The 11,973-nt window shown below is 57.1% G+C and overlaps 1 protein-coding gene and 1 long non-coding RNA gene across 2 annotated transcripts; both read left to right on the top strand.

The window, feature by feature from the left end:
- Positions 1-2,410: 2,410 nt before the first annotated feature.
- On the top strand, positions 2,411-8,146 carry RTL6 (retrotransposon Gag like 6). Its single transcript, XM_043562868.1, has 2 exons — positions 2,411-2,677; positions 2,878-8,146. The coding sequence occupies exon 2, from the start codon at positions 3,196-3,198 to the stop codon at positions 3,913-3,915; it is 720 nt and encodes a 239-aa protein (XP_043418803.1). The 5' UTR covers positions 2,411-2,677; positions 2,878-3,195; the 3' UTR covers positions 3,916-8,146.
- Positions 8,147-8,743: 597 nt separating this feature from the next.
- On the top strand, positions 8,744-11,212 carry LOC122472883. The gene is made up of 2 exons (XR_006294542.1): positions 8,744-9,928; positions 10,205-11,212. It is a non-coding gene; the product is annotated as an uncharacterized LOC122472883 (long non-coding RNA).
- Positions 11,213-11,973: the final 761 nt, after the last annotated feature.

Below are 11,973 nucleotides of genomic sequence, written 5' to 3'. Positions count from 1 at the left end.
ATCTAGCCAATCTGCCTTTTTCTCTCCACTTTTTAAGGTCTCTCTCTCTCTCTCTCTTTTCATTATTTTCTGTTGTGCTTTGCTGAAAGAACTCCATCTTCCTGGAAATGGAAGTTGACTTTATTGCCTTTTGGAAGGTACTTTCTCATAGCCACCTCATCCTGTGACATTTTTGCCTTCTTGGCCCTTTCCCCATGTCTGTTCTTTTTACAAATGTTATCCCTTCATTACCCTCATTGAGGATCTTAAATATGCTTCCTTAAAAATGTTTTTTATGTTTATTTATTTTTGAGACAGAGAGGAACAGAGCACGAGCCGGGGAGGGGCAGAGAGAGAGAGGGAGACACAGAATCCGAAGCAGGCTCCAGGCTCCGAGCTGTCAGCACAGCGCCCGACGTGGGGCTCAAACCCACGAACCGTGAGATCGTGACCTGAGCCGAAGTGGGATGCTTAACCGACTGAGCCACCCAGGAGTCCCCTAAACATGCTTCCTTTAAAGTCTTTTTTCCCCTACACTGTTCTATTAATTAAATTTCACCTAGAGTTAATTTATATTACGATTATTCATTTTGGCGGCCATTATTCTTAGCATTCGATGTCTTCATGGGCTTTAGTTTTGCATTTTAGGTTCATTTTTGGGTAAAAGGCTGTCTTTTACATTCTGTGTGTGTGTGTGTGCATTCTCTGTGTACTCAACCCTCCTACTGCCTGGAGCCCCCTTCCTGCCCAGTTTAGCAGTTTGGGGTTGCTCCCATAATGCCCTGCTCTACAGTACAGAACATGTTTTGTATTGGTGGTGTTGCTTCACCCTTCCTGGCCTTCTAGAGTCTACTTGTCAAACCAGGGGTCGTGAGGTTCGTGGTACTGTGTGTTCTTCCTGGTCCCAAGGCTACACCTTCACAGAAGCTGTGGTCCCATGAAACGGTCAGAGTAGATTTTCCAGACTCCTTTCTGGCATACAGGTGACCCCCGCATTCCCCCAGCTTCAAAGAGAAAGCCTGGTTCTGTTGCCAGGCCTATGGCCCCATTATGTCCCCGGACCATGGATTTATCAGTACTCAGCAGTTTGTGTTTCTGCCCACAGTGGAGTTCATCTTGCTTTTGAGCCCAGCCAGATCCTCTCAATACTTTCTTTGTCTAGTTTCTCGCTGTTCTGCGTTTGTAGCAGAGAGGGCTATCTCAGAGCGTGGGCATGACCCAGAGATTAACTGGATCAGAAGCCAAATACTCTGCCCCTGTTTTTATTTTTGAAGTTCTTTTAACTTTTATGTCACTGCTTTTACGCGATGACGCTTTGTATCCTACCCGAAATAATGCGAAATACAAATAAATTACGTCTTTCTTCGAATTTATGTTTTATCATTCCTGAAATCAGGGTGTAGCTAATATTCAAAGCCCCTGGGAATTTAAGATCCACAGGGTAAATTTCAGCACCTGAAATTGTAGCAGGCACTTCCGTCAGGGGTTCAGCCTCTTCGCAGACGTGTCCCGGAAAGACTGGCACGCTGGGTGTCTTCTCTCTCCAGTCGTGTCCCGGCCTGGAGTTGACCACTCGGAAGCAGCACAGCAAGGTGAAGCGGGAAAAGCATCCAGACCCCGGAGTTTCTGAAATGGCTCGTACCCTTTGGCCCAGTAATTTCACTCCTTGGCGATTGATGACCCTGGAGAACTTGTCAGGGGAAGGGCTGGGACTTAGACACAAATACGGTTTATAAAACTTCCGCACGGAAATAAGAGATCTATCAAAAGGGGAGCGATTAATAAGTTGTGGCATGCGATTTCAGGGGCAATAATTGCGGTATATGCGATTACCAGGCACTCACTGAAAGTCATGCTTTTGAAACAGCTTTAATAGGAAACTGCTCACACGTCACGGTTCGAAACCAGTTCAGGAGGTACAAAAAGTAACATGCGGTAATAGACTATATCAAAGAAAAAAATGACCGGGTGGGACTACAGAAATTTTACTATTTGTTCTCTTCAGGTCGAGGGACTCTTGAGCGATACAAAGTGTTTGTTTTTTTTTTTTAAGACTTCTCTGACATCAAAATTCGCTACAGTGAACATGTGGTTCGTTGAATTTGTATCCAAGACACATTACGAAAAGCCAGCGTCACGAAAAATATATAATTACAACATATACGCAAAGACCTTTGGGGGCAGCCTTAGGAAGAGCTACAAACACAGGAAGGCATCCACCCCAATAATAAACAACACAGCCATCCCGGACGTCGCTGATTGGCTGCCGCGGAAGGACGCCGAGACGTAGCCTTGGGAGGCGGGGCTGCGTGCGCCACTTCCGGGGCGGGGCTTCGGCCGCCGCCGCGCCCGCGGGAGCGGGCGGTCTCCATGGCAACCAGCGGGGCCCGCGCGCTGAGGCCCTCCCGCCGCCGCCTCCGCCGCCCCGCCCGCCCGGCCCGGCCCGCGCCCCGGCCGCCCGCGACCCGCCCTCCCTCCGCTGCGACCCCGACCCCGGCCCCGGCCCCCGCTCGTGCTCCCGCCCGAGGCCGCCCGCGCCCGCCTCCCGCCGCCGCCCCGGCCTGACCTGACCGGGAAGCAGTTCCGCGGGCCGCCGCCGCCGCCGTGACTCATCGGCCCGCCCGCGTCCCCCGATCGGGCCATCTTGGTCGCGGCCGGCGCGGCAGACGGAGCCGCGGAGGAAGCCGGGGAGACCCAGGTACGCGCCCGCCGCCCGTCCCAGGCCCCCCGCGCCGCCGCAGGTGCAGCCGCCCTTTGTTCTGCCCACGGTGGGCGCCGGGCCCCGCGCGGGGAGGGGGCTTCGGGCCCGGGCGCCTCCCTCCCCCACGCCGCGCCCTTTCCTTCTGCCCCTGTCTACGCAGTCCCAGACGTTTTCTAAAGCATCTTTTCCTCCCTCAGGGCCCAGAACAGTCCAACCCCCTGTGCAGCCCGCGCTGGCCGGGCGAGGTCCGCGATAAAGGAGCCGCCTCCGGAATCGGCGTCCGCAGGGCCTGCGCCACCTGCCCGGCGCCCGCTGTGCTCGTCCTCTGGGCTCCGACCGCCCTGCCTTCTTCTTGTTTGCCCTCTTCGGCCACCCTGCGTGTTGCACCCCGCCCTCTCCCCGATTCCCGTCTGGGCCTACCCCCATTTTAGCATCGCAGGGCCTCAGGTTCTGGGCTACGCGTGCCCCCTTCTCCCAGCCCACCGGTCTCGGCCTTTGGCTGCCCTCTGGCCAACATGGTCCAACCCCAGACATCAAAAGCTGAAACCCCAGCCTCTGCCGCGTCTACCAATGCCCAGATGGATGACGTCATCGACACCCTGACCTCCCTGCGCCTCACCAACTCTGCGCTGAGGCGGGAGGCCTCCACCCTGCGGGCAGAGAAGGCCAATCTCACCAACATGCTGGAGAGCGTGATGGCAGAGCTGACCTTGTTACGCACCAGGGCCCGGATTCCGGGGGCCCTGCAGATCACCCCGCCCATCTCGGCGATTACCTCCAACGGGACCCGACCGATGACCACGCCTCCCACCTCCCTGCCCGAGCCCTTCTCCGGAGACCCGGGCCAGCTGGCAGGGTTCTTGATGCAAATGGACAGGTTCATGATCTTCCAGGCCTCCCGCTTCCCGGGCGAGGCCGAGCGCGTGGCGTTCCTTGTGTCCCGGCTGACCGGGGAGGCGGAGAAGTGGGCGATCCCCCACATGCAACCCGACAGCCCCTTGCGAAACAACTATCAGGGATTCCTGGCAGAGTTGCGGAGAACCTACAAGTCTCCACTGCGGCATGCGCGGCGCGCCCAAATCCGGAAGACTTCTGCCTCTAACCGGGCCGTGCGGGAGCGGCAGATGCTGTGCCGCCAGCTGGCTGCCACGGGCACGGGGCCCTGCCCCGTGCACCCAGCCTCCAACGGGACCAGCCCAGCTCCGGCCCTGCCCACCCGAGCCCGGAACCTTTAAGAATGGGCCACCACCCTGGTCGCATCTGCCGCCACGCAGACAGCATACGCACACCCTTTGCGCCCTAGAAGAGACGTCCATACAACGGCATCGCCCTGGTTTGAACACCTTCCTCCCTGCCTCTCCCGACCTGTTCCACAAGGAGATCTTCCTTCCTCACTGTTGGGCGCCCTCTAACCCTCTTGGCTTCCTAGTGACCTGTGCTAGCTTTGTACCTAGAGCGCATGTGTCCCCTCTCTTGCTTGCAACCCCGGCTCCTCTAGCGACCACGGCTCGGCTACCCGGTCACAGCGACTCTGCAGCCTGCCGCGGACCGTTTGGGCTGACCTCTCCCGGCCTCGCCAGGTTCCCCGAGGCTCCTCCTCTGCCCTCTGCGGGCCCCCGTGGCAGCCCCACCCCCGGCTGCCCTGTTGGGGGTGACGAGCTCACTGATGCCCGAGGACGGCCGCTTGGGCCGGGCCGGTGCCTTGTTTGGGGGCCCTGGGGAGGGGAGTCTGGCTTCCCACCCCTAGCGATCACCAGCCCTGGCCGCGTGTTCGCTGCTGGGAGCGTAGTGCCAGCGTTTCTGGGGGGCAGGCTTCACCCTGCGCTCGGACACGTAGTCAGTACGCCCCCCCCCCCCCCCCCCCCCCCCCCCCCCCCGTCGCCACTGGGAAAGACCGCTCATGCGGCTAAGGGAGGGGCCCCCAGAGGACGCACGCCAGTAGCGCCTGGCTTCAGCTGCCAGAGTTCCGACAGCGCGGGGAATCCTGGGGATCTGGAACTCACCTGCCACAGAAGGTCCTTGTGGCTTTGGATCGCTGAGCAGTTTCATCCAGCCACCAGAGACCGCACATTTCACCCACATCCATGCCTGAGACCCACGGCCGGCTGAGGGGTGGGTGCCAGGGGCTCACTCCGCCGCCCCCGGCCTCCAGTGGGAATCCCCACCGGCTCCCAGCGTGTGCTCGCCCCCTCCTCTTTGCCCCGTATCACTTGGTGGCAGCCCTGTCTAGCTTGAGACCTGTTCCCGTCTCCACGCAGGTGACATGGGGCCTTCGCCTCAGCCCCTTCAGCCACCCACACCGTCCGTAGGTCTCCAAAGCCTGTGTGTAGCATGCCCCCCCCCCCCCCCCCCGCCCATGCCTGGGCTGTCCATCGGGTGCCCAGCCTTGGTCTAAGAAAGCGTGGACTCGTAGCTGGAGACCCAGATCCTCTGGGACGCCTCATTAAGCACTTCCGGTAGGGGCCCTCGCCTCCGGCAGCCCCGCCAAGGCCTTGGTGGCATCTGTGAGGGGAAAGAGCTGCGGTCTACCCTGGTCCTAATGTGGGGACGGTACAGAACTGGCACTCGGGTCCTAATTCTGAGGGACAAAGCTGTACCTCTTAAGGTGGACGGCCTTTCGCTTCCTCACAGGGGACGCCCTGAAGTCACTTTCTAAATGAGCCTTGGCCAAGCCCTTTGGACCGTGATGCGCTCGCCATACTCAATGCCAAACGAACCGCGTTTACGGGACCGCCGGGACCACGGGGGGAAGACGGGGTGTCTTGCCCTGGGTCTCTCCGCCCTGTGGTGAACGGTCCCGGCCTGACCACGGAAGGAGAGCCTCAGTGCCCACCCGAAGACCTGGGCGTCGGGATACCCAGAGGTCGGGTGCTGGGGTCCATCCTTTCTTCCTAAGAGTTTCGATGATGCTGGGGAAGGTGACTGCGTTCTTGAAGCGGCCACTGCCTTGCAAGGTCAAGGATATTCAGTGGCTGCTGGGGTCCGTGGACCCCTGCCGCCCACTCGCTGCAAACTCTTGTTAGCCCAATTGCCCTGCTGAACAACTGCCTGAAAACAGGCTTCAGGCCCCCCTGGATTCCAGCCACGGCTGTTCAGGTGGGACCATGGTGCTCTTTAAGCATGACTGGGGGGAGGACACACAGTGGGGCCACCATTCTGGGGGGGGGGAACCTCTGGTGGGGCGTGTACAGATCACTTTCTCTTTGTGCTCAGTGCCCTACTGTCTGCCTGCTAGGGGGAGGCGCCCCTCCGAGGAGGGGGTACGGGCGCCTGGGGGGGGGGCAAGGCGGCCTGCAGGGGGTAACAGACACCTCCAAGGGTTCCACGTGGCCCAGCTCGGCAAGGGTGGGAGCCCTCGCGCGGGAGCGGGGCGGGACCTGTGCCAGCTCGCCGAGCCCGGGCCCGCCCACGTGGCACGTGGGAGTCCGCCGCGCTTGCGCCGCCCGCGGCGGGGCCGAGAGCCAGGCTGGCCACGCGACCCGGGGGGCGCTGTCGTGCCCGGTCCAGGCTGCTGCCCCAGCTTCCTTTGGTTTGGGGAGTTGGGTTTCACCTGTGGGTGCTTGGCGTCTGCGGGCCGGGGACGGGTGCCATTGCACATCTGCGACCTTGACCGCTACCTGCAACTTTGGAAATGAGTAGACGAGCGGCCCAGGGGGTCGGCCCCCCATGGGGAGTCCCCACGCCCGTGGCGCTAGCGGAAGAGGGGGAGACCCGAACTCCGTGCAGCCGAGAGCCAGACCACGTGACCGGGAGGGTCGAGCCGGAGAAGGAAGCGGGGGAGGGGAGCTGCTTTGTACATACTTGGGGGTTATAATTTCTCTAAATTGCAGAGAACAGGTATTGGTTTCTCAAAGGGACAGGCAGTTAGTAGTGTTACACAGTGCATGTGGGGGGACGCTTTATGTTTTTCATGGTGTTGACATTACTCGAACTATATCGTGACCTTTCTGGTCTACACGATACCCCCTCTGGTAAGTAAGCCTTCGGGGTGTAACAGGGCATCGTTTGAGATGGCATTTCGAACAAGGGGTGCGTTCCTGGCTGAATGTATAGCGCGACCTTGGGATTCACTTAATGACCTAAAGCATTCTGGTGATGTCTGGGTAAAAGCAAAGACCCGTTGCAGGGGCGCCAGGTAAGTATATGATGAGTAAGCGATGACGGGGGTGCAAAAAGCCCCGAGAAGGCGCTGGTAAGACTTTCCCGGGTCAAGGGGGACACACCGCTCGCTGGGTGACCGCGGTTCTGGCGGTTCGGCCCATGGGACGAGAAATAGTCATGACGTTGGGCGCTTGCTTAGGCTGCCTTAAGGGGGCAAGCCGTAGACTTGTATAGAAGGACACCCCCTGGGGCCACCACCAGCAGTAGAGTTTAGGTGGGAGGAATAAGGTCCCCGTGCCGGGAAGCATTAGACGGGGGGCTTAGAGCTGAGGACAAGACGACTCTGCCGAAGGAAGAGCCGAGCGCCGAGTCCGGCAGCCGTGGTGGCTTGCGAACGTAGGGAGAGGATTGGGTGTAGGACAGGTCCGCGGTTTGGAGAGAGCTGACGACCCCCTGTCGTCCCTCGGGGTCCCAGCGTGGGGTGTGATGGCGGATGGCGCACTGCAGACGCGGTCGAAGGGATGGGAGGGACCCATCACGAACTCCTTCCCGTGAACAAGTAACCGCGCGCTTACCAGGTCTTTTCATCATCAACGCCAGCCTACACCTTCTAGAAGTTTTGGAAAATGAGGGAGAAAGTGGAAAAAGCAAAATTTTAACATTTTGGTGGCTCTCCCCCCAGGCCTCTCCCTTCTCCCCCCCCCCCCCCCCCATCATGGTTTTTCTTCTTTCTGTTCGGACATAGTTGTGACACTACCTTCTGTAATGATACGGTATCGTGTAGATGTTTTCACTTCTATCAGGGGCTCTCCCCCAGTACGTGTTATTGCTAACTTTAGTTTGAAATGGCCGTGTAAGCCGTCACGCAGCCGGACGGGAGTGCCCGTGGTTGGTCACCCGTGCCGTTTCTAACCTCTCGCGCTCAGAAATGGGAGAATTTCTTCATGCATCACGCTTTCCGCCGCTGTCGAGTTATTTCCTTAGGCTAGATTCTCAGAGGTGGGACTATCGAATTGATACGAAAACCTTTGAGCCCCTCATCACCTATTGACCAAATGGTTTCCAGAAACGTCTGTATCCATTGACGACACTGCCGCCAGCAAGGATGTACGTGCCCGCTACACCATCTGGCCAGCTCCGAGCATTATCACCTGGCCGAACGTTGGCTGATCTGATCACGAAACGTAGCACTGCGTTTCGGGTTGCGTCTCTTTGCTTTTCTAGCCAAGTCGAACATCTTTTCCGTGTTAAGCAGGTGTATTTCCTCTTTTGTGGATTGTCAGCGTCCTTTGCTCTTATCTACTGGGGTCCAATAAATTTGTATGAGCTCGTTATATATTAAAGATATTAACCTGTCACGTGTCACACCGGCTGCTCGTGTGTCCAGCTTTTTACTTTGGTGCGTGTGTGTGTGTGTGTGTGTGTGTGCGTGTGCGTGTGACTGAAATTTTGACCTCTTGGAACAGCCGGCCCACTCTGCCGCTGGACCGGTTTGTCTGTCGTTAGACTCTAACGACAGACACAACGCAGGCACATGTGTTTTGTCCCTCTTGTTCTCGGCTGTATCGTTGTACCCGTAACCATGCCCGGCACGCCGCAGGCGCTCAGTAACCCTTTGCCAGGGTGTACAAGTGACTGTGCTGGGTGGTGGGGGTTTGTGGGCGGGGGGGAGACAGGCCGCGGCCATCACGCCTGCAGACCAAGAGCGGTCCTCCAGCCTTCGCGTCTCCGAATCCCTTTGCGCCATTAAAAATCCCCTTAGGACCCCAAAGCCTCTTGCTTACGTAGAGCTCGCTTATTAACACTTAACCATATTGTAAATTAAATTGGAGACTGTTTGAAAATACTATTTGGAAAGTAAACTCATTACATGAGGACCGACGTGGCCTATTTTAGAGAAAACTGTGTTTCCCAAAACAAAACAAAAGAAAAAAGCGAGCGAGAAGAGCGGCGTTGTTTTCCATGTCGGCAAACTTCCTCGGTGCCTGGCTGCATAGAAGACAGCTGGGGTCTCACACCCGCTTCAGCACTTAATCTGTTGCAAGATCACTTATCAGGTAGCCTCTGAGAAATGCCCTCTGAGTGCACTCGTGAGGGAGAGTGGAAAAGGCGGAGAAGATTCGAGCGTCGTTGCAGAACCCGTTGGTCATCACAGGCCCCCGGCCAGGGTCCTGCCCACTCAGAGCCGCTGGTCGGAGAAGAGCTGAGCATAGGCTCCTTCTGGCTCCTCTGTGGCTCCTTTCAGCGTTTTAAGTGGAAGGTCTTTTCCTCCTAGAGTTAATACGGTTATTTCTGGAATTAGTCTGGCGTATAGTGGGAGGTGAGGCTCTAAATGGACTTCCTTCCAAATACTTAAACGTCCTGAAATCCTGTATTAATTAATCATCTATAATCAATTAATCGCCCATTAATTCTTTGTGTGTTGCTTCCCTCCCTCGTCACGTTTGAAAGTCTTCTCTATTACCGGCACTGGCTTTTCTGTTCTCTGCTGATGCACCGATCCCCCTCTGCCTCCCTTCTTAAAACGGCTTCGGTTTTATAATTCTTTGTATTCCTATCCAGGAGGGTTCTCCCCCTTGAGGCCTTCTTAATCTTCCTCACCCGATGAGCTTAACAATTCATTCTAAGGTTTCCCCAGATCTTGGGAACAGGTGCGGAGCTTGGAAAGGCGCGGCTGCTTTGGTGAGTGGTGTGGAGGGTGGAAGGCCGTGTCCGGGCGGCCCCTTCCTCCTGCCAGCCCAAGCCCTTGCCCTTGGGGCCTCCGCTAACTGCTTCTCTATGACGGGTGGTGGTTTGGGAACGGGGGTTAAAATCTGTGCCTCGACTGGCTAGTCTTGCCGATTCGGTGTCTTCTGTTACGGAAAGGTCTAGAATCCAGCGGGACACACTAGCATCCTACTGGCTGGCCCCAGACGTCCGATGCTAAGAGGGTCACAGGGTCCCAGCCACCCACCCCGCCTGACAGTGGAGGTACGGAGCTGAGGTCCCCCAGCCACCCCCCGCAGTGTGGCCCAGCTTGAGACCAGGAGCCCGGGTTGGAACAAGGCCTGCCTCCTCAGTGGCTGCGTGACCCCTGCTCTTGCTTTGCGCTCGAAGGTACCCAGTCTGGAGGAGTTCTGTCCCGGGGCCCGCTGAGTCTCCCTCTCGGTGAGTGTTGGCTCTATTCGTGTCGTCCCCGGGCCGGGAACCTTACGTCCCTCATCCGCACCTGCTCTGTTCCCCAGGCCTTCCCATGCTTCTCCTAACAGCCCTCAGTCCGCCCCCTTCAGTCCTGCCTCCTGCCTCCCCTCGTGCTCTGCGTCCCGCGAAAAGACCGGGGTCAAATTTCCTCCTCCTAGAAGCCCTCCTGGAACAACACCCCACACCCACCCCAGGCTTACAGCTATTAAACACCGTCACGTTAATGTTTCTCTCCCCCACTAGACGGCGCGCTCCTAGAGGGCAGAGCTGGTGTCCCATGCGTGCGTGTCCCCAGCACCCAGCCCCGGGGGCTGACAGAAAAGCCGCCTGGGGAGACATTCGGTGGTTGACCAGAAGGACAGCACGACAGACAACAGCTGGGAGTCTTGGGTCCACATCACCCAGGCCACCTGCCAAGGAAAACTGGAACCTCCAGCCAGCCCCACACCCACTTGTCCTGTTTCCTTTCGTTACAAAACAGGATCACGCTGTACATGCTCATTAGCCTGTTTTTGTTTTGTTTTGTTTTCCCCTCACTTAATATGGGATGAGAACTTGCCAACATCATGACGTTTTTTGAAAATACGGTTGATAAATGAATACTATTCTGTCTCTGGATTTGCCGCACCGGGCTCGCACCACCCCCTTCCTTTTGGGAGGTAACTCGCCTGCAATTGTCATCGTCAAATGGAATTGCAGTAAGCATGCTGGCAGCTGAATGGTTCCCAGGGAATGTGGTCCTGACGTCATTACGCTCCTGTCGCGAGTGTCCTTTATACCGACTGACAGGTCACCGCTGCTGACAGGAGAGTCTGGTGGGGTTTTTATTGGACCACCTCGCGGAGCACGGGGTAGCCTGTGTGCCTTTCAAGTGATCCCTTCGGGGTTTCACGGCGCCCAGCAGCATCTCCATTGAATGGCGACTGTCTGCCTCCAGAACAGATGCAGTGCGCCACCCAGGCTCCCGTCCAGGGCCGAAGCGCTCACTGACCCGGCGCTGGGGGCGTCGGTGGCCGACCCTCTCGGGCAGTTCTGCAGATGAAGGCACCGTCTCACCGCGGCCCTGCTTCCTTCCCTGTGGCTGCATACACGCAAGGGCTGGTCCACACGGGGTGACCCCAGAGCCCCCCGCGGGACTGCCCGGCCTGGAGACTGGGACCACACCGGCTTCTCCCCGACCAGTCCTGCTCCCTTCCCTCCCCGCCGGTGTTGACCTGGAGACCGCTTCCCAGTAAACGTCTCGCAGGCGAACCTTCGTCTCAGAGTCTGCGTCCCGGGGATGGTGGCCTGTGACCATCTGTCCCATCATTCAGACCTTGTGGCCTCCTTTTATCCGAGTTTCCAGAACTTCCCAACGTTATTTATTTTTTCATTTATATTTTGCTTTTTTAATTTACATCCAAATTAGCCTATGGTGCAGCAATGGTTTCAGGAGTCGATTCCTTAGTGCCCCTCCCCCATTGAGCCCCTCCCCCTCCCACAATCCCTCCCGTAACCCTCAGTTTGGTCTCCATATTTATGAGTCTCTTCCGTTTTGTCCCCCTCCCTGTTTTTGTATTAGTTTTCTTTCCCTTCCTTTATGTTCATCTGTTTTGTCTCTTAAAGTCCTCACATAAATGAAGTCATATGATTTTTGTCTTTCTCTAATTTCACCTAGCGTCATACTCTCCGCTTCCAGCCACGTAGTTGCCAATGGCGAGATTTCATTCTTTTTGATCTCCGAGTAATACTCCATTGTGTATATAGACCACATCTTTATCCACTCATCCATCGGTGGACGTTTGGGCTCTTTCCATCCTTTGGCTATTGTGGATCGTGCTGCTAGAAACACGGGGGTGCCTGTGTGCCTTCGAAACAGCACCCCTGTATCCCGTGGATAACTGCCTAGTAGCGTGATTGCTGGGTCGTAGGGTAGGTCTCTTTTTAATTTTTGAGAACCTCCACACTGTTTTCCAGAGCGGGGGCACCAGTTTGCCTTCCCACCAGCAGTGGGAAAGGGTTCCTCTTTCTCC

This window comes from Prionailurus bengalensis, chromosome B4 (genome assembly GCF_016509475.1).
Source record: "Prionailurus bengalensis isolate Pbe53 chromosome B4, Fcat_Pben_1.1_paternal_pri, whole genome shotgun sequence".
Lineage (NCBI taxonomy): Eukaryota > Metazoa > Chordata > Mammalia > Carnivora > Felidae > Prionailurus > Prionailurus bengalensis.
This window is presented reverse-complemented; position numbering and strand designations above follow the sequence as displayed.

Excerpts from the sequence above, each read along its gene's own strand:
- RTL6 (XM_043562868.1), top strand. The coding sequence starts at position 3,196 with ATGGTCCAACCCCAGACATCAAAAGCTGAAACCCCAGCCTCTGCCGCG.